The 22329-nt window shown below is 34.7% G+C and overlaps 1 protein-coding gene across 9 annotated transcripts in view; it reads left to right on the forward strand.

Annotated features, from left to right (window-relative positions):
* Nucleotides 1–22329, forward strand: part of SSBP2 (single stranded DNA binding protein 2) — a 279994-nt gene that overhangs the window by 241797 nt on the left and 15868 nt on the right. For all 9 annotated transcript variants that reach the window (XM_045796354.2, XM_045796355.2, XM_045796360.2 and 6 more), the window contains 5 exons: nucleotides 2501–2549; nucleotides 12706–12741; nucleotides 14574–14628; nucleotides 18154–18224; nucleotides 20398–20476. In XM_045796354.2, the coding sequence (XP_045652310.1) occupies nucleotides 2501–2549; nucleotides 12706–12741; nucleotides 14574–14628; nucleotides 18154–18224; nucleotides 20398–20476 (290 nt within the window). The remainder of the gene's footprint in view (nucleotides 1–2500; nucleotides 2550–12705; nucleotides 12742–14573; nucleotides 14629–18153; nucleotides 18225–20397; nucleotides 20477–22329) is intronic.

The following is a 22329-nucleotide window of genomic DNA, read 5'->3' on the forward strand; positions in this document are numbered from 1 at the left end:
AATTACTGAACTTAAGTAGTTGTTCCTTTCTTTTTTTTTTTTTTTTTAAAGATTTATTTATTTGAGAGAGAGAGAGAGAGCAGGGGAGAGGGGAGAGGGAGAGAATCTCAAGCAGACTCCCTGCCAAGCATGGAGCCTAATGAAGCTCGATCCCACGACCCTGAGATCATGACTTGAGCTGAAATCAAGCGTCAGACGCCCTACCAACTGAGCCACCCAGGTGCCCCGGAACTTAAGTAGTTGTTCTAAAAGAACTACTCACTAATATAACCCCATTTTACTTAGCACTATTTGTGAAACTTAAAATGTTTTTGAACATAACGGTATTATTGGGGGAAATTTAGCTTATCCATGTGAATCATCATATTAAATCCTATTAAACTGGATTAAATCACTATCATATTAAATGCAGTGTAATACGAATACATAGTGTGCTGAGACTAGATTATTATTTATCAAATAATGGAAATGCATAAAAGGTATTGTTACTGATAATAAATATAACATTTAACATTTAATGCTATTATTTAAGTAAAATGTTTAGTTATTTAACATTTAATTTAGCATGTGAATCTAACGTTAAATAATTTTAAAGTGAAAAGTAAAATATTTTATTATATTTAATCTTATATAGTTCTGTTTTAAACATAATGTATCAAAATTATGAGGTCATTATCGACATAACATCATTGTATACAAATTTTTGCCATGATTTGGATATAGTATATTTTTATGCTGTTTTAAGATACATATTTCCCAATTTCTTTATTATATTTTATTTAACATCAAACAAATCATGTTGATTAACATCAAACAAATCAGATGTTTTACTTGATCAATACATACCTTGTGTTTTAGCTCACTTTCTGTTCATTAGGACGTTGAATCCTATAGGTAAGATCATCTTTCCAAAGTGTTCCAGTAGTTAATTGTAAAATCATCATCATCACCATCTTAAAGAGGCACCACTTTCCAGAGACAGTACAAGCGCCCCTAACCTTCTCCGTGTGCAGTGCTTTGACCAACTCCTCTGTGGCATCTTATTTTCTCCTTTATTCCTCAAGCACAATTGGGGAAAATTGTATTTGGACAGCCCAATAGAGCCCACGGACGGAATTTTCATGCACTTCCCTATTGTTTATATCCTTGGGGAATTCCAAAGCAAAATGAAAACCAGTTCTAAATAGTCCAAGTAACATAGCTAACTTGGATGGCTTCTATCTAACAAATTGAATTTCAGGTTTAAGGTCCCTAAAATAAGAATCAGGGGACTTTTTTTTTTTTTTAATTAAAAATTTCCTCTGTCTTTCTACTGCAATTAGAGGGAAAGGGGAAGTTTGAGTGACCCTAATTACAGAGGACCTGCTGACAGCAGTCTACTTTTTATCAAGCAGTATTTATTCAGGTATACTTAATACTAAAGCATGAGAACAAGAGACATTTTTCATTTAATTAGACATTAATTTTGTTTTAAAAGATTCATGTCCTTTTAAGCTATAGGATACAAAACATTATCCACCCCCCTAAAATGAAGTAATATACCGACATATGTTGGCATAGATTACTTTCTGTTTTTCCCTAGATTTACTCTGGCCACTGTCTTGAACTGTAATTATGAAAACAAAAATGTGATTCCCTTTTTAAAAAGTAACTAAGTTGTTAGTAGCACTGAAAGATAGATTGATATAAAATAATATACAAAGTAATATATAATCTGTGATATTCTATGTGGTTTTTTAAAAATGAGTCCAATTTAGTCACCTTTTCTGTACATTTATTTACTTACAGTTTAATAAGAGCAATCGTTTTATATATATTGGTATTTTTTAAATAATTTCATTTTAACTTGGAATGAGATACAGCTGGCACTTATATTTGTCATAGGATTAAAGTTTATGTTTATTTTATAATTGGTGCTTTTTGCTGCACAAGTATGTGTTCATAATGATTTAGATAGATAGATAGATAGATGGATAGATAGATGTACTTTTATAGGTGATTATTGCTTTTAGTGTTTATTACCATAATTGAACTTAAAATAAAACTGGACCTACCCAAGGTAGTTTGATTTGGGAAGAAAACTATTTTGTGGAATAATAATTTTTTTTTATTTAAGAAATAAAAAAGCTGGGGTACCTGATGGCTTAGCGAGTTAAGCATACTACTCTTGGTTTCAGCTCAGGTCATGATCTCAGGGTCCTGACATCGAGCCCAGCGTCTGGCTCTGCACTGAGCATGGAGTCTGCTTGAGATTCTTTCTCCCTCGCCCTCTGCCCCTCCCCCACTCTTGTGTGCTCTCTCTCTCTCTCTAAAATAAATAAATAAATTTTTAGAAAAAAAAGAACTAAAAAAACCTATGAAAATACAGAGAGTAATTTCAGTGTTGAACTAAAACTGCATGGTAACCGAATTGTAAATGTTATACTTTATGATTTGTTATTGCTTATTGTAAAACAGTCAAAGCATAAGTTAAAATTTCATTTATCATGTTATCTTGTAGGGGTCCAGGCGGTGGTAGACCTTGGCCAAACCCAACAAATGCCAATTCAGTGAGTATATGTATTTTTAAATTTTCTTTGCTCTTTGTAGCATTTAACAACAAAAATCTGTTCCTTTTGACAGTCCTGCAATTGGTTATATTAACTTTTTAGAAAAAGTAATCATTCAAAAAATATATTTTGCATATGTATTTTTTAAAATATGTATAATTTATGAAATTATGTAATTTTTTCACTTCACAGTCTAATGTAAACATGCATTCTACATATATTAACAGACCTCCAAAAATAAAACAGAAAATGTGATTTAAGGATACTACAATAGCCTATATTTCTTGTAATATATATTTATCATAAAATGATTTGATCTTCTAAAATGACTATAATAATCACTAATTTGCCAGATAACCTTAATCTCTGAGTTATTTGATTGTATTTATTGTACTGTTACACCTAGGTTTGCTCTCTTACTATCCCAGGAAGCAAATACACATTTGTCCTGTGCCTTTTGGCCAAATTGGCATTCTTACACATCTATGTATCTGACGTGCTGTGAATTTTCCTTACATGTTTTGTGATAGCAGTTTGACTCACAAATATTTTTCTCTCTTAATAATATCACATAAATATATGCATGAGTTGAAAACTAAGCTTTCAGTCTTAAAATTAATATGATTTTAATTAAATGATCCTGGTGATGTTTTCCCTTCTTGACTTTGAAACCTTGAGTTTCCTTAGTATGTGAGAGAGGTCTGCTGTGTAACTCTGTGCGGTGTGTGCACTGCACAAAGGTTTCTCACTCAAGGGAGTCAGTACGGTACTAAAATACAGCTTGTGCTCCACTTGTAAAGTCTATGAGTGTCTGCCCAGCAGGGATGCCTTTTGCTAATATGCACAGAGGTAACTTCATTGACTGGCAGTGGCCTTAATGCTAAATAAACATGAAACTGATTCAATGTTCAAGGTTAATTTAAACTTCAAGAAAATTTAAGGTGAAGTATGTGTGGTGTAGGACGAATCATCCTAAATTCATTGCTATTCTAAGGCAGGACCACTTTCTTCTCAATTAAGTAAGCAACTGTCGTATTTTTAGGGAAAAAAAATATTTTATCTTCCTATCTCTTTGGTTTCAGTAGCTAATTGAAATAGCATTTAGGGCGGACAGAAGTGATAATCTTGCTTTCATTTGGGTCTTCGGTATACTCTTTAATCTCCACAAATCTTCCTAAAATACTGTTACGCCAGATTGTTATAATGTATCTTATTTTCTAAAATTCTTTTAGTTTGCTTATATGCTTTTGAAGAGTTCACATTTCTATTTGCTTCTTGCTATATGCCTTTCAAATTCATTCAGGATTTCACTTTAAAATAGCATCTGGCTAGCAGCTCAAGACACAGTTCTTCCAACTTTCTAGTAAAATACCCATAAAGGGGCTCCTGGGTGGCTCAGTCGGTTACGCATCTGACTTCAGCTCAGGACATGATCCCAGGGTTCTGGGATCGAGTCCTGCTTCGGGCTTGCTGCTCCGTGGGGAGCTGCTTCTCCCTCTGCCTCTCTCTCTCTCTCTCTGTCTCTCATGAATAAATAAATAAAATCTTTAAGTAAAATAAAATACCCACAAAGATAGAGCAAAAACAATTTTTTTAACACTGAAAACTGTGACAGTTTTCCTATTGCCAGAATCCGGAAAGACTTTCTATCATCTGCACATCTGCTGAAACTGGATTAAAAAGTACAATCAATAGTGCTTTTAACTATGCAAGCCTTCCCACCTGGAAGCAAGAAGACTCTTCTTCCTCACTGTCAGCTCGCCCAGCTCTCCCTCTGCTGCCTGCAGGCGGCCAAGTGCAACTCACACCTGCCACTGCCCCTCCAGCAGTACCTCCTTTTACACACTCAGCTGGAGACTCTGTCCCCCAAAAGCTACTTAGGAAGTTGAGCAGGATTTGATAGTGAGAATGGTGCATTGTACCAAGCAGGGGTATTATCCAAGTAAGAGTACTGGAGAGAGGCAGAAGTGAGGAGCGAGTTCTGCATTCTGATGATTTTTAGTTTTTATGTACTCCACCTCTTCAGAATTTCAGGGAGTCAAGCACTGTGGATAGGAGAATGTACTGTAGCAAGTCAGCAGCTCTGCATTATTTTAGACCCTGAGAAACACTAGGAATTAAGGTAGGAGGTGTGCGTATGAACCTATCATCCAGGGGTCATTGTGAATGGGCATTTGACCAGCACACATGCGGCCAAGTGAGAGAGTTGGAAACAGTCCCTTGTGTTAATAGCTATCCCATGTGGATACATCTCCCTCTCACTCAAAGAAATGTGAATAAGGAAAAAAGGTGGGGAAGACCTACAGCTTTCTCTCCAGAAGAGAAAGGGGGTCATCATCCTGAGTTCAGAAAGGCAAAGCAGTCCTCTGAAAAATGATTGATTTTAATAACAAGAAAAAAAAATCGTAAAAAACTGATGACTTCCTGGCAAAAAAACAACCCATGGTTACATGAAACAAAGCAAAAAAGTATTAAGGGGGATTTTCCCCCCTAAATACCATTGATTATATTCTAGTGACAACTCATCTGTACTGTTTTGATTGCCAAGTTCCTAAGACTTCTTGTCCATGTTTTTAATTACAAACACTTTTTATCTTGTATCAATATAGCAAGTCTCTGGCGCTTCAGGCCCACATACTAAAGTGGTTGGTTGTTTTGTTTTTGCTGTTTCCAAATATGTTTTGTATACTGTTTTTTTTTCTTTTAAATGTTCATATCAAAATAACTCCAGATTCATAGAAGAGTTGCACTCTTCACCCAGATTCCCAAGTGTTAAAGTTATACTCTATTTGCTTTATAATTTCTTCTCTCTGCATATACATATTTTTCCTGAACCATTTCAACTGTATTTAGGTTGCTGACATGATAACCCTTTATCCCCAAATACATCAGTGTGGGTTTCCTAAAAGCAAACACATTATCTTTCATAACTACAGTAAAGATCAAAATTAGAAAATAAACGTTGATGCAATGCTATTTTCTAATCTGCAGATCCCACTCAGATTTCGACAATTGTCCCAGCAAAGTCCCTGGTAACAAAAGAAATTCCCAGTTCGCTCGTTACATTTATGAATCATGTCTTTTGGAACTATCTAGGATAGTTCCTCAGTTTATCTTTGTCTTTCTTCACCTTGCAGTTTTGTTGAATGCAAATCAGTTATTTTGTAGAATGTGCCATAATTTGTCTGATGTTTCCTCATGATTAGACTCAGGTAATACATATTTGGTAAGAATGCCACAGAAGCGAGGCTGTGATTTTCTCAGCGCACCATTTCAGGAAGCCTGTGATGGTGGTTGCTTGTAGTGTTAACTTTGATCCCTTAGTTAAGGGTGGTGCTTGTCACTTTTCTGTAAAATTGCTGTTTTTCCTTTTGTAATTATTAACTTGAGGAGACATACTTCGAAACTACAGCAAATATCCTCTTCTTCCTTATACTTTCATCTGCTACGTTTCGTATCCATTGACAACTCTTGCCCAGACTGTTTTTTGCTGAGTTCGTTACCAAATGGCTGATTTCTAATTCTGTCTTTCCTTCTCCGTATATAGGGCAGCATTGACTCTCTCCTATAACAAAGAGCTTTTCTTTCTTCTCCGTTCACTTATTCACGTATATCAGATGTACTTGTGCACTCAATTTATTCAATAGGTGTGTGATGCTAAAATCATCCCAGGTTTAGCCAGTAAGAACCCCTTCCAGCTGGATCATTTGCCGTTTTGACATGTCTCCATTATTCTGTCAGCATTTGAAGCTCATCTTCAATCTTCCCAGTGCTAGCCCTGAAACAGCCATTTCTTTAAGGAGCCATGGTTCTTTTTAGTGGAGAGTGGTGTTTAGAACCTGTCAGAGTGATATGGCTCCTAGAGACTGTCAACCACTGTAGCTAGGATATAGATGTATGTTCATGCACATATGTCCTTCTGTACCCATCTAGAGCTTTTAAAACCATGGGTACCCATCAGTGCCTCAGTTTCAACCTAACACAGGGTTTATTCTAGACTTTCTGCTTTCCACTTCTCTGAAAGTAAAAAAAAGTCTTTCCTACCATTATGTACAATATATTTATTTGTTTATTTGCTTCATCTTTATCAATCCACAGTTTTTTCATGTACAAGTATTTTAATCAAAATTGTTTGGGGCACCCTTTTACATGGAACATAGAAGAAACTTTTTTTTAAAAGAAGATTTTATTTACTTATTTGAGAGAGAGAGAGAGCACAAGCAGGGAGAACAGCAGGCAGAGGGAGAAAGAGAAGCAGTCTCCCACTGAGCAGAGAACCCCATGTGGGGCTCAATCCCGGGACCCTGGGATCATAACCTGAGCTGAAGGCAGACACTTAACCATCTGAGCTAACGAGGCACCCAGAAGAAACATTTTTAAGGACAAATACATATTTTTAATTCAGAATACAAGTATGATTTTTTACTTTTAACTTCCTTCGACCTGAACATTACAATATTGGCCTCAGATTCTTATTTGGAAGTTTATTTACAAATCTACCAATGATTTTTCCTTTTTTATGTCTTTTAAAGGAACCGTGCACTTGGGTTTACCTATATAGCACATTCTCATCATTACGTAGCAAGCACTTTTACTGAAAATATCTTAATTATCTTTGTCTGAGGACATTTTTGATTACAAGGTACAGAAATACAAGCAGACTAGGCTCATATTGAGAGAATATTCCTGGATTATGTATCTGAAAAGTCCAGATATAAGTTTGCTTCGGGGCACATTGGATTCCAAGGACCCAGATAATGTCATCAGGACCCAGTCTCTATTGCTTACATTTTTTCCTTGTCGTGACAAGAAGGCTGCGTGGAATTCCAGTGTATATTTTCAGAGCTCTCAGTTCAGTACAAAACAGCACAACTCTTTATCACTTAAACATAGGAACTGGGCATAACTAACTCAACTAGATTTGTTTAGCTGGGGTCACATGCTCATTCATGAATTGTGACCTGAGGTTACAGTGCTCTTTCAGCCTGGCCCAGGTCACACAGGCCCGAGCCCCACCCAAACCACATGGAAAAGTAAGAGGTATGGTTCAACAAAGAAAATTCAAGGAATTGTTAGCAGAAGAGGGGACAGGCAAAAGCTACGGAAGTCCAGTGTAGCATTGTATTCCTCAACTCACTAACGTGACAGGAAAAAGAAAAAAGAAACTCCCTTAAAGAAAAAAATAACAATCTATTGTAATGATTAAACCCAAAGGAAATACGAATATCTTACTCCAGATAGGCTCTGCTCTGTACATATATATATGCTATTTAAAAAAAAAAAAAAGCACTAAAAATAATAGCGTATTTTCAACTTTACACTGGCACAGATAGTGTCTTGATGTTGCCCTCCCTGGTTTCTAGTAAACCAGTAGCTTCTAAGGTAGTTTTAAAGTTCGCAGTTGAAGAATGCTACTAAACATTTTTAAAAAAGAAACCAAAATATCTAACTCCTCTGCCCTTCCCCTTGCTGTGGCACCACTGCCATGGATATTACGAGCCAGAATATTTGAGAATACTTGAAATATTGGTCACAGCTCTTGAATTATCCAGCTAGCTTAACCAGGCAGTATATACGGCCCTCAATTTTCTCATCTGACAAATAAAAAATTCTTTTAATTCTCTGATTCTGATCTTTCAGCTCTCTGATCTTGCTTATCTTCTACATCTGTGTTTTCATCTTTCAGTTCATGCTGATATATTCTGTGCGGAGTGTGGAGACAGGCAGGAGGAGATGAATTACATTGGGAGAATTTGGAAACTAGAGGTGGAGAAAAGCTTGGACAAAAATAAAAGGAGAAATGCAGGAAATGTTTGAGGAAAAATTATTAGACTGTTAGTGGCTAGGGGGACAGGTTGTCTTGGAAGGCACGGAGGGTGACAAAGCAGAAAAGAGGAAAAGAGGGCCATGATGTGTACAGGGCTCTTGAATGGAGAAATCTGAACTGTGTCATCTATGTGGAAGCGAGCTATATTTTAGGAAGATAGTCTATAAAATGGATGTAATGGGGAAATGAAGGTAGGAGATTATAGTGATGGGTTTTATAAAATGTTATCAGAACCTGAGGTAGAGTGGTGATTAAAGGAATGATGGAGGCTGCATTTCACACACACAATCAAAAACATTTGGTGACCTTCGATTTGGGGATAAAGAGAAAGAAAAAGTGGAAGGTGATTTCAATTCTTTGAATCCAGGAGAATGGGAATAACACAAACTCAGCTAGAAATATGAGAAGAAGGATGTTTAGAGGGTAGATAGGGGGCTTTGTTTTGGAATGTTAAGTCTTCCACTCAGTCGAATAGGATACTAGATCAGCTGTTGTGCCCATCACAAAATGGAAGTGTATTCCATTGAAATTTTATCTCTAGTCCTAATCTCTAATAAGTTCTTGATTTATATTTCTAAATATCTGTTGATCAGATAAACCTCACTGCCTACTAGTGCCTTCAAATTCAACATGTTGGATATCTCCCCAGATGTGCCCCCTTTCCTGAATTCCCTACATATAAATTAGTAGCACCATCATACCCTTGCTCACCAAGTTGGAAACCTAGGAATTGCCTTAACTTCTCCCTTCCCTTGTCCACCACCACACCTAGTTTGTCACCGTGCCCTGCCAAGTGCATGTGTGAAAAGTCTTTCAAGTTTCCTTACTCTTACTTATCTTAATCAACACTGCCTAGAACACTGTAATCTCTTGCCTAGACCTTTTTCAATAGACTCCTAACTTGTATTCATATTCCATGATACCTCTAGGGTTATCTTACTAAAATATAAATTTAAACGTGTCTCTCTAAAACCAGTGACTCCCTATTTCCTACAGCATAAATTCATTCACAGTCTGACCATATATGCTTATCATTTATTTCAATTTCCTATAAGTACCACACTGTACCAGCTGTGTAAGATTATATACCATTTCTCTAATAAACTATATACTTTCATATTTCTTTCTTTGTCCCTTTCTTCCTTCTTTCTTTCTCCCTTTCTTTCTTCCTTCCTTCCTTTCTTCCTTCCTTCCTTCTTCCCTCCCTCCCTCCCTTTAACGCTGATCCTTCTCATTGTCTTTCTGGTGATCTTTTCTCTCTCTGTAAGTCAGCTACCCAGCTCAAATGTCTTCTGTACCCACGTAGTTCTTCTACCTCTATTGTTACTAGGCTGTCAAATGCTACTGGTAACTTTCAACAGTAAAGGTTCAATGAAGTGCTACTAGGGATAGGAGCCCAAATGTACTTTTTCTTTTAATGAGGGCATCAAAGAATATGAAGTAGAAACAGCGAGTATAAGCCAAGAGCTTGATAGGACACATGGAAAGAAATTGAACTAGATGAGTTAAAAAAAATATATATTAAGTATTTTAACTGTGTTTAAAGGAATCATGAAGAAGGAGAAATTAAAAACTAAAAAAGGAGCAAGGACTCAGGAGAATGAGGTGGTTGGAAGGGACTAGCTTTGGAAACAAACAGAAAGATTATCTTTTTTCTACCTGGATGAATGGATGAAAACTTTAATCTATAAATAGCATTGAGATGAAAGATGAAAGTATAGCAAGAAATTAATAGCTTTAACATATGAAAAAGGGCAGACTACTAACTCAGGATTTTATAATCACCATGAAAGCCAGCTCAGGAAAGTCAGTCGTTAATTATTCAAGAAGTTTTTGAGCTAATTGTTAAGTCATTGGTAGCTTGAAATCTTCCATGTGGGAATATTCACACCACATAAATTGACAAATGCTACAAATTGGGACCTTCTTCTTTCCCGAGTTTATTGGGTTTACTGGTACACCACTAGAATGTTTCAGGGCTTCCATGAAGGCCGAGCCAAAATGCTTCCAGATATTAGTGAAGACTAGGTTGAAATTAGAGAACATGATTTTACTTTGGCCCTTGACCCTTGTCTTATACTTCTTAAGTATCTCCTTAAGGAAATCTCTACTGTGAAACAGAAAAGGTGGCTAAGGGGTGATCAAAGCGATGGAAATTAACAAAGTAGGTTTAGAGCACCTGGGTGGTTCAGTCGGTTAATCAGTTAAGCGACTGCCTTCAGTTCAGATCATGATCCCAGGTCCTGGGGTCGAGCCCCACGTCCTTGGGCTCCCTGCTCAGCAGGGAGTCTGCTTTTCCCTCTGTCCCCCTTCACCCCTGCTCATGCTCACTCGCACTGTCTCTCTTTCCCTCAAATAAATAAATAAAATCTTAAAAAAAAAGAGTAGGCTTTAGGATAATGAAGAGAGACAAAATGCTGACAGTGGCATGGGGGAGGGGCAGAGGCAATTTAGTAGGAAACTAATAGAGAAATAATGGACCTAATAAACATGGTGGAATTGTGATGGAAGAAGATTCTGGTTGGAATATAGAATAATATTTGTGAGTGTCATGAGGAATAAGAAAGATGTCAGGCAAGGGAGTTGTTTCGATCTCTGTGTAGAGAGTTCTAGGACGTGGTCATACTTAAACAAATGGAGGAGAGGGAAGTATACTGTAAGTGAAGGAAGGCAGTGAAGTGTGAATTCCAAGGATTTATTTGAACTCAGGGCTTGAACTCACATAGGGCTTGAACTCATGACCCTGAGATCAAGACCTGAGCTGAGATCAAAAATTGGACACTTAACCAACTGAGCCACCCAGGCGCCCCTAAATTCCAAAGATTTAAAGGATGGTTGTATAATATTTTGAAGTTGGCGAAGAATGATGGTAGGCACTAGAGAAAGGCAGAAGAACACGGGCTGGATACTAAAGTTATAAGAAGATGAAAATTGGAGCCAACAGATAAGGTAGTGATTTGGAGAGAGCAAATGCACATGTTTAAAATAAGCAGAAGATGGGATGGTAGAACGTGAACCAAAAGGAGCTCAGGAGAGCAAAGTTGTATTCAACTACCAAGTTTAGTACGTGTGTACTGGCCATTAGGATCTCAGTACTCCTAGTGGATGTAATCCCCATCATTAGTGATACTGGGCAGACTAGTAATGGCTGAATTACCCATAGGCAGACCAAGCAGGGGCCTCAGAGGCATGTGGTCCATACTTAAGGCAAAGCATGAACACCAAACAACAAGGAGAGAATTTTCAAATAACTTAATATTAAATATCTTCCCCTCGAATTAAAGAATTATTCATTAAAGGAAAATCATAACTTTGTTATACTTCCTTCTTCTTACTTTAAAGTTTCATATTATTTTTATGTTTAATTATATGGAAGGTGTTGAGGAAGAGGGAGGGTTTAGGGTAAAGACACTATCATCTTTTCACTACTCTAACGGTCCAATTCTGGCTGTCTGCCTCAAAGAAGGTAGTAGTTTGTTGGCTTTTTTCCAGAATAAGGCAAAAATATCTCCTCTGGATGTGCAGAATCTTCATGCAAGTGAGCTAGTGAACTTCTGTGAAAAAAAGAAAATATTTGGATTTAGCTCTCTTTATTAATAATCCACACTCAAGGGCCTAGTTTTAAATATCTGTTTTCTAGTTTTCATTTCTTAAATTATGATAGCAATGTTGTATTAATACTCTGTAATGTCTAAACAAGAGTTGGGTTAAGAGCTTGATTTGACGGGAATTTGCTACCCATATCTGATCCCCACAAATTAGTAGTCTTTGGAGACTTACATTAACAAAATCTTATACATTTATTATATTATTTTCTGGTAGCTAATTAGAAAAGAAAGGGGGAAAACGTGAGGCCTGCAGATCAAGTATTGACCCATACCACATGAATGTAGTAGCCTGAAACCTATCTTAAAAATGATAATAATGCATCCCAGAATGCACATAAATTAGGAGTTGCATCCGTAAAAGCTATTAATTTGAAAACTCTGGTTTCTGGTTTTTAGCTGCACAAATATATAACTTTCTAATTACAGAATAAGGGTCATTAGCATCAAGCAGTGAGTAGAACTACCCTGAAACGAATATAACTTGGGGCTGTAATTCTGTCTAAATCCCTCTTGACCTAAATCCACTCTTTTTTATAAATTCAAGATAATGTTGCATTTATTCATTTTTCTAGCACCCACATATAAATGCCTTTATTCTTTACCATCCTTTGTGATACTTTTTAAAACTGGATTAAAGTCAGGAAATAGATTCATTTTAGGTGAGTCTCCATACTGTCACATGAATCAAAATTTGTGTTTCTTTGTCCTATTCGTGTTCCAGATACCATACTCTTCAGCATCTCCTGGGAATTATGTAGTAAGTACATTTGGGATTGTTTGCTCATAAGATTTGATGTTATGTTTTATTTGGGCAATGAAATAGTTGTCCAGATGTTAAGAAGAGCCCCGGTGTATTGGCCAAGAAGTGAACATCTGATACGTATTGAGGTTTCCGTCTGCCAACCTCACCACATATGTTGATGTTCATTAGCGAAACAGTTATCAATCTGGCCAAAATTGCCCTGAGTACTGTGTTTTACTTTAGCATATGTTTCTGTAAACCAATACAATACACTCTGTCCAATCATGAAGAAAGCCATCCCCAGTTATACAATGATGAGCTTGAATTTGCAGTTCTACAGAAGAATAATCCACACCCCCTCCCTCACCCCACTCACCACACACAAAGTTGAGGAAGACATTAAACTTTTTCCTGATCACAAAGGGAATCAGAATAAGGACTAGTAATTTGGGGGGAGGGGGTTTTGAGGGTTTTTTTCTGCTTAGAAATTGGAAACACTTATTTTTCTTCTTATTATTATTATTTAGTACATGTTAAAATTTTCCGCTAAAAAAAATTAGCAGATTTTACCTGAGTTCTTGAACTTACAAATGACCTTTTAACCATCATCACATTATAATCCTTGCTACATCTCAAGGCCCCCATGGAAGATACATTGTTATAATATTTAGGAGTAAATGCCTACCAGAAGAACAAAGATAAAATGGTAAAAAGGAAAATCTTTCCTAAAGAAATTTCGGAGGTGGTAGCTAACTGGGTAGGAAAAAAGGAGGGCTTAAGAAGATCAATGAGCATTTTACTCTCCGTAGAAATAATGTTTTATGAACGTAGTAAAAAGCACACGCTGTTTTGGACCTGTGAACTTCGTGCTCAATGTCCTCTTAAGCTGTGCAAACTAAGAAAGTCTTAACTGTTCACATTCTCTATGAAGCAAAAATGAAAGTAAGAACATGTGGGTAAAACCTATTTTTTTTCTTAAATCGCTTTAGAGTAAGCCTAATATATAGTTTTGTGAAATTATAGACTTTTATCTGAAAGGAAATTTAGGTTTCTTATTAAATAGCAATATATATATATATATATATATATATATATATATCATTTGAAATAATTAGTGGGCTGTGCCTACACATTCAGAATGAAGTACAAATTTATCCACTTAGTAATTTATCCAGATTAATTACTGTACATCTGAAAAATTCTAAAACCCTTTGCCTGAATTATCCATTTTGGTTGTCTGAAATAAGTGAATTAACCTTAGAATCACCTAATTTCCATTTCAGATTGATTAGTAACCCATAGCATTAGTCAACATTGCCTCTCATTTCTAATTGATGTGATAGCGGAAGGTTCAATGCTCTAGAAGTGTTATAGTTGATACCAGTAGAGAAAGAAATAGCATCAGTGTATTTTTTTAAACAAATACGTATCTTTGAGTTTTTAACTTCCTATAAAAAGCCATGATACGAAACATAAGAAAATTACAATAAACTAAATCACAAACACACTTGAGTGATGCTACTTTATGGATTTGTAAAGGCCCCAGTAAATGGCTTCTCCTTAACCTCATTATGCCTGATGTGATTAAGTCATGAATAATAAATCAGTGTTACAGGCTCATTGTTTTTGGAAACTTGTCAAAACAGTCTCAACATATTTAAGCTAAATTATATTTTGCATAATATTGAAATGATTGTGCATTCAAAGAAAATAAATTATGGAGAAAATATATTTCCTCTGTGATTTTCAAATTGGATTATTATAGATAAGTCTAACTTTTCTTCTGTTTTCCTTATATTGTCTAATGAAATGCCTTATTTTTACTGAAATTTTGTGTAATTATTTAGGGTCCTCCAGGAGGTGGAGGGCCACCAGGAACACCCATCATGCCTAGTCCAGCAGGTATTGTAATCACACTAGCCACATGGGCATTTGATTATTAGAATAAATTAAAAAATATAAAAATTGTATGACAGAAGGTTAGTAGTATTCATTATCTCATTGATGGTAACAGAAGTAGACTAGAGGTAGCAAGTAGAAGGAAACAGGGTTCTTAAATAACTATTGTCCAATTACTTTAAGCATGTAGAAAATTCCTGTTGTGTGTGTAACAGATATAATCAGGATGAAAAATATTTATATGAATTGCCCAATAATTTATCTGACAAAAAGATTCCTTGAAATCAGTGGAAAAAAATCCAAATCTCACAACTTAGAAAAATTCTGCATAAGTAACATGTGAAATGCATGGATCCATTAGGTTTAATCAGACCCACCATCATCTTACTAAGATGGATGTAGATATGCTTACACGTCCTTATGGATTTATTAGCTAGTAGATTCACCATGTAGTGGAGGAAGTTTTTTTTTTTCTTTTAATCTAGTAAACTAAAATACCTCAATATTTCTATCATCATTTCATATGATGATTTTAAATAACTTTGTCTTTTCTTTCTGAGACTTTAATATAGACTATTAAATGTGTTGTTTCTTGAGGACTCTAATGGTTGGAGTTGACGTTGGTGCAGCCCTCCTAGAAACAGCTCTGGCAACCTGTATCAAGAGCCATGAAAAAGTTCATACTGCTTGCCTCTATAATCCTTCTCTGAAAAATGATTAGTGATACAACCCAAGATTTATGTGGAGGGGTACTCATTTGTTATAATTAATAGTGAAATAGTAGATACAACCTTCAAACTTAATCCAGTTTTAGTGACGTTAATAAATTAATTTTTTATGGAATATAATGTAGCCATTAAAATTATTATCAAAGACTTTAATGGAGAATAAATGTTCATGATTCAATACAATATGATCCCAATTTTATTTTAAAATATATATAACACAGAAATGTAGAAAGTAGAAAACAAAGAAATAGCTAGGACTTTATCAGTGTTAACTTCCGGGTAATGAAACAGATGGGAAATTTTTATAATTAGGAAAAATTTTTAATTATGTTGCACTGTTCAATTCATATGTTCTTAGCTGGTTTGTTGAAATCTAAGATGTATGGGTGCTTGAAATCAAATGTCATTAATCATACCAATAAATAGTAATTTTTAAGTTTTGAATCTTTTTCATTTTGAAGAAGTATCAATCTGATAATTAACACAAAATTTTGCTTTGCTCCACTAACTCTTTGGAATATATCATAAATATTTCATGGATTTCTATCCTCAGAGCATCTTCATTGAAGTGAAACAGAATTCATTCAAGATAGAATTATGTGAATTGAACATCTTGCCCACATTTGCATTCTTGTATGGTGAAGTTAAATGTTTAATTTGTGAAGGTAGCACGTGATTAATAAACACTTCACTACAACCTAAAAGAAATTTTTTGGAGAAACTGCTAAACTTTGCAGGTGATAAGTAATCTGATTACACTTCATCCTTTCAAGCCAGAAATTGCCACCAGTATGTCTTCCTAGCCTTGTGCGTACTCCTGGGGGTTCATCCTTTTCATAGTCGTTCCTCCAATATGAAGCCAGTACCCTCCCCCCAAAGAATAGGTGCCAGAAGATTTGCTTTACTATAAACTTTCTCTGTATATAAAAAGAAGTCAGACATTTCCTAGAAAATACCAACCTTATTCCTCTCAGTGTTTTTTTAGATGAAATTATGTTTTTGATTGGTATTAAGAACAATAAATTTATTTTTCTTTCTACATATTTTAAATATAGAGCACATTTTCTTTCCAAATTAATTACTAAAATTAGTTTAAAAAATTAGTAAGGCTAATAAAAATGAGAAACCATTTGAAGATTTCCTGTGTTTAAGAAGCAATCCAGGATTTTCGGGAAGATACATTTTTATGGGATAAAGTGTATTCCATTAATTAAATCTCAGCAGATATTTATTGTCTGTGGCACACGATGCAAGACGTGATGTCTCTCCTTCTCTCAGTGAACTTATTAAAACCTTGTTGAAAGCAGGAGGGAAGAGTAACAGAAAATATTAACTAGAATGCAAAGTGGAATTCAATGATGGGGGAGCATTCATGAATTTGGAAGTATCAGAAAACAAAATTTCATTTAAGAGGTAACATTTGCAGCGGGCCTGGAGTAGTGAGTGAGTGGAATTTCAGTAGAAGGAGACTGGGAAGAAGATCCTTGGAGGAAGTAAGAACAAAAATACGGAGATTTAAAAAGTTGATCTTATGCAGGAGAGAACCAGCAGCCTGGGTTGACAGGAGTATAGTGTACATAAGGATGTAAAAAGAGTTAAGGCCACAAAAGTGGATTGGGACCTTACTTAGTATAAACAAATAGAGATCTGAGGTGGGCATTTCAGCTTTTTCAGCAGTATGATATATTTATCTAGATGTGAAAAATAATATTTAGATTTGTGGATCACTGTTTACAAACAACTGATAAATGACATCTAACCTAAGTGGTATACACTAAAATAATAAACTAAAATAATAAACTTTTTAATGTCTATTAAGCAATTACAAAGTAAAAGAAAAAGTACTTGCCCATCTCTTACTCCATGTTTATTGCCCTGAGAAAGCAAATTATTTTTATTTTCTGCCTTGAATCAGTACAAAAAATTTGAAACACGTTTTTTTTCAGAATAGAGAGGCCTAATACATTATACTTAAGACAACTGTATAATTTGTGGGAAAATAGAAAACCGTTTCCTAAATGTAAAATACATGGCCTTTCACTCCAGGTAATACGTTATAAAAACACATGTACTCAGAGACTTAATTAGAATTAGCTAATAATAGACATGAAATGTAAATTTTTAAAAATATTATAAAATGTTACATATTTTATATAGTTATATACTATAGTTATTTTTACTATAATGAATCAAGAATAAAATGAATTAAAAAAATTTCATCAAAAGTTGTACTGGAAGAAGCTGGCTTTTACTTCAAGCCAGAGAAATTCTCATTCCAATTTTATAGTCTTGTCCTACTTTCTTTCTTTTAGAATTAAGGATATTCCTCCAGCTATTAATAATTATTAGATAAATAAACTTTTTTAAATTGGTGTATAAGAAGCCTAAGGAAATACTGAAAACTGAAAAGCTACTGAATCTGAATTTTAAGAGATTTTTTGGGTTATATTTACACACATAAATTGCGTAATGAAGTCTCAGAGTATCCATGTTTTTTTTTTAAAAGAAAACCTTTACCGTAATTTTTTAGATTTTTAAAGTAATGTTCCTTTTGACCTGAATTATTCAAGTGATTACTTCTAATATATTAGGTAAATATTCCCATTTACAACCACAGAATGATAATTTCTGAGTTAGAAAATGACTTCCAAGTATTTGTTTCTGAACATTAGTAATGACTATTTCAAGTGCTGCAGCTATTAATATGTATATGTGTGCAGATCATCTTTGATTATTACTTTGTGTTGACTTGGGTATAAACTATAAAGAAAGATATTAATTAAGTAATATTTTGTTTCAGATTCAACCAACTCTGGAGACAACATGTATACTTTAATGAATGCAGTACCTCCTGGACCTAACAGGCCTAATGTAAATATGAATTTTTAATAAATTTTGGAATGTATTTGAAGGCTCAAACTCTAAGTGCATTCCATTTCCTAGATACTGTTTAAGCTCTCTGTTGTATTATCCAGGAACTTATTAGATACCCCCAAAAATCAGATCCTTCCTATGTTCTGGTTTGAAAAAAACATCAAACGTAAAATGTATAACAAAAGATTTCATATCAATATAACTTAAATGTAAAAATGAACCTAATCAATTATGAAATGTTGGGCATAGTTTTATCTCAAATCATACATACTTAATAAGACTATTTGAAAATAACAGGTAAGATATAATCATTTATATTACCCTTATTTTTTAATATCACTAATTTTTTCATTGTGATTGTTTATTTCTTTTATCCTGATAAACTTGAAATAAATTAGGGAGTTGCATATGCTTGTTTTTCTTTAGATTTTTGAAATCTGGAGTTTAAATACGGAAATGAGACAGGTCTACATAAAGAATTTGGGTGTTCTTAATAAGGCATATGGTTGTGATTTTTCCACAAAAGCTTACAGAAAAATATTTATCTATAAGACCTACATATTAACAAAAAATATTTATAACAGGGTATAGTTAATAGAAATATATATATATGAATATAAGGTCGCTAAAATGAAATAAAAATCAGAATACATAAAAGGAATTTTCCATGAGTATACCAAAAAACAGGAATGAAATAATTATTATAATTGAGCTTCCTAGCAGTGAAGACAACGAATCCATCCACTATGGTGTGACACTTGGAATATGGCTAGTCCCCATTGAAGTGTGTTATAGGTATAAAATAGACACTAGAGTTTGAAGAGTTGAGTATGAAAAAAATGTAAAATATTTCATTAGAATTTTTATATCAACTACATGTTGAAATGATCATTTTGATAAGTAGGATACATAAAATATATATTAAAATTGACCTGTTTCTTTTTACTTTTTAAACATGGCTGCTAGTAAATCTACATTTACTTATATAAGTTTGTCTTTGTGGCTTGCATATTATTTCTGTTAAGCAGTACTGCCTTCAGTTCTCACTCCTCTCTTTATATAATCAAATAAATTGGTTTTCAGGAGAAAAGAAACAATCTCCTATGAGTAATGTCTAAGAGGTGTTTCCACAGTGATCTTAATGAACATTGAATATGATGACGAACAATGTTCATTTTAGAAATTCAGCGACAATACAGAAAAGCTCTTCATAGTGCAATTTCATATCTTAGAACTTGATATTTGAAATGGAGGGAGTGAGAGAGGAAACCCAGAGCATATGGTACTGAAGACATTTCTCTGGACAGCCAAGCTGATATCATCCAAGTATGTTCCATTCTGGTCCTCTAACTCCATACAAAGATAAGAGATCCAAGAAAAGTAGAAGCTGAACGTGTCACTTTTTCAAAGGTCGTTCATCTCTGCCAGAGGTCGTAAAAGCCAGTGCCTGCTGAGGGCTGGGACTGCGGCTTTATGTGCTTCACGCATACGTACCAATAGTCTTCGTGTCTTTGAAAGCACTGTAGGGGCCAGATAAAAGGACCGAACCAAGTAAGTTCAGAGGGTCTTGGCCTCACCCGCACAGGTTTCTCAGCCCCGATCTAAACAATGCTTTTGACAAAACCTGAATAAAACAGTAAGTTCAAAGTTAATTTCTTTAAACTATCGTTTGAGGTAAATACATATATATATATTTTTCCCCCCTAAGTTGAGTACTGAAAATCAATCTGTATGCTTTAAGGGAACATTAAATTTTAGGCATTATCCTGGGAAAATGTACAAGCTTGTGGTTTGTATGATCCCAGTGAGGGAAAGCCATCTTATTTCCAAACAAACAGAGATAGAGATGGATGGATAGACAGATAGAGATAGATAGAGATTATAAATTGTATACAGTTACATGTTGCCTGCTGAGGGCAGTTGTTTTTCTCCCAAAAAGCCTGTTTGACTAATAATCATCACCACCCCATCTACACACATAAATATGCACATTCGCACACACCACATTCAGTATTCTGTACCATAGAACATGGAAGAAATGCTTTTGGCATGGGAAAGTTTAAGAGCACGTTGTAGAAGTATCTTCTAATATTAAAGATAGATATTGTAACATTGAGATAAACAGGTGTTTTCAATGTGATCATAGTAATTTTCTTCATTTTTTAAATAGTTTCCAATGGGCCCCGGGTCAGATGGTCCCATGGGTGGATTAGGAGGAATGGAGTCACATCACATGAATGGCTCTTTAGGTAAGGACATTAAGTTTGATGTTTAGAAATCAAAACAAAACCCTAATTCTACATCATGGGTATTACAGTTTGCAAAGTGCTTTCGTATACAGGAATTTATTTTAAAATGCTTCGGCTTTCACTCAGAGTTATGCTTTACAGTATATTGGTTATGATGACTGGAGATCATTTGAAAATCCAAAGTGCAGAATTGTTCTCACCTAGCTCTTCTTCACGAGTGTTTACTTTAACCTATCAAACTCTGGGTGTTTTATGACAAGAGGAGATGCTGGTGCTCTGGGCACATCATTCCACTTCTCTCACCTGGAGGACTACAGTATCTTCCCAACTGGTTTGTCTCTGAAGGTGTAGAGACGGTCTCAGAGGAACTTACGTTCTCTGCAAGAATTTCTTAACTTTTTTTTTGCATTTTAATGTCTGTCTCTTTTACAAATAAAATTAGTAATCACATTCTGAATAATCTGAAGGATTCTCTCTTTAAGAGAGAACAGTGGCACATACTCTGAATTCATGATAAAGCTGATTTCTAGCCCTGTCACTAATGGTTGGACACATACTTCATAAATGATGCCTTCTTACCAAATGAAGCCAAATATCTTCAAGGCGAACAAAAAGTTTCACATTAGTGAGAAATAGAGACGAGTGGCAGGCACACAACTGACTAGGCCACACAGTACGCCGTATGTATGGGCAGGTCGAATGCAAAACCACACCAAAACCAAGAAACAGCCGTATTTATTTTATGTTTATATACGTTCAAGTAACATTATCATTAGCTAAAAGTTGACAATGGGGATAGAGGCTTAGGATACTTTTTTTCTTTTGAAAAAGAATCACCTTTTACCCAGGTTGGAGTAACTGTGCCCGCAAGCAACTTAGATTATACGCAGGTTTCATGACTCCAGCCAAATGCCATCCTCTGGTACTTTGAAAAGCTATGTAACTTCAGTAATCAAAAAATTATTTGCAACACATTGATAGACTTGAGTTTTTCAGGTCCATACTTATTTTACATATATATATATAATTTGCCTAGATTTCAGTCTTAATTTGCACTCTCCAATTATGGTAGCCACTAGCCGTGTGTGACTATTTAAAGTTAAAATTGAATAAAATGTAAAGTTTACTTTCTCAGTTGCACTGCCACATATCAAATGTAAATAGCCACATGTAGCTGCTGGCTACCCTAATGGACAGCACAGAGAAACATCTCCATCACCACACAAAGCTCTGCTGGGCAGCACCATTCTAGAAATTTATTTTTTCATTTATTGCAATATAATCCACTTTCTAATCTTTCAATTTGTCATCAAAAAAGGTGACATTTGGTCATAGTTAGAAGATTTTCAGTTATATTATTCCCTAGAATAGAATTTTCAGAAGAGTTTCACATAGGCTTGACATGTGGCTTATTACTTTTACAACAAACATCATTGTACATATTTATATATACATAATTACGTATATACATTTAATATTTAATAATTTATTGTCTGTTTGTAAGCACTAACTTTGTGACCGTAACTGAGTATTTTCCCATTAAAGTAGTATAATATGTTTATGCCAAGAAAATTAGTTTTTAAAATGGTTAAAAATAAAGCTAATATTGTGGCAAAGGTCTTATCATTGCTCCTCATTATCTAATGTCTGATTCCATTTCTTAAGTTAGAAATCTATATTGATTGTTCACTTCTCCCAACAATCAACATAATATTACATTATTACTTGGAATAATACTATAATTTATGAATCAACATAAAATTACAGTATGTTTTGAAGACATTCTTACTTTGGAAAATGGATTGCCATGAATATTGATTGCTGTCAAATTTTTAATATTAAAAATTCTTTGC

This window comes from Ursus americanus, chromosome 5 (genome assembly GCF_024610735.1).
Source record: "Ursus americanus isolate L20-20 chromosome 5, mUrsAme1.1.p, whole genome shotgun sequence".
Lineage (NCBI taxonomy): Eukaryota > Metazoa > Chordata > Mammalia > Carnivora > Ursidae > Ursus > Ursus americanus.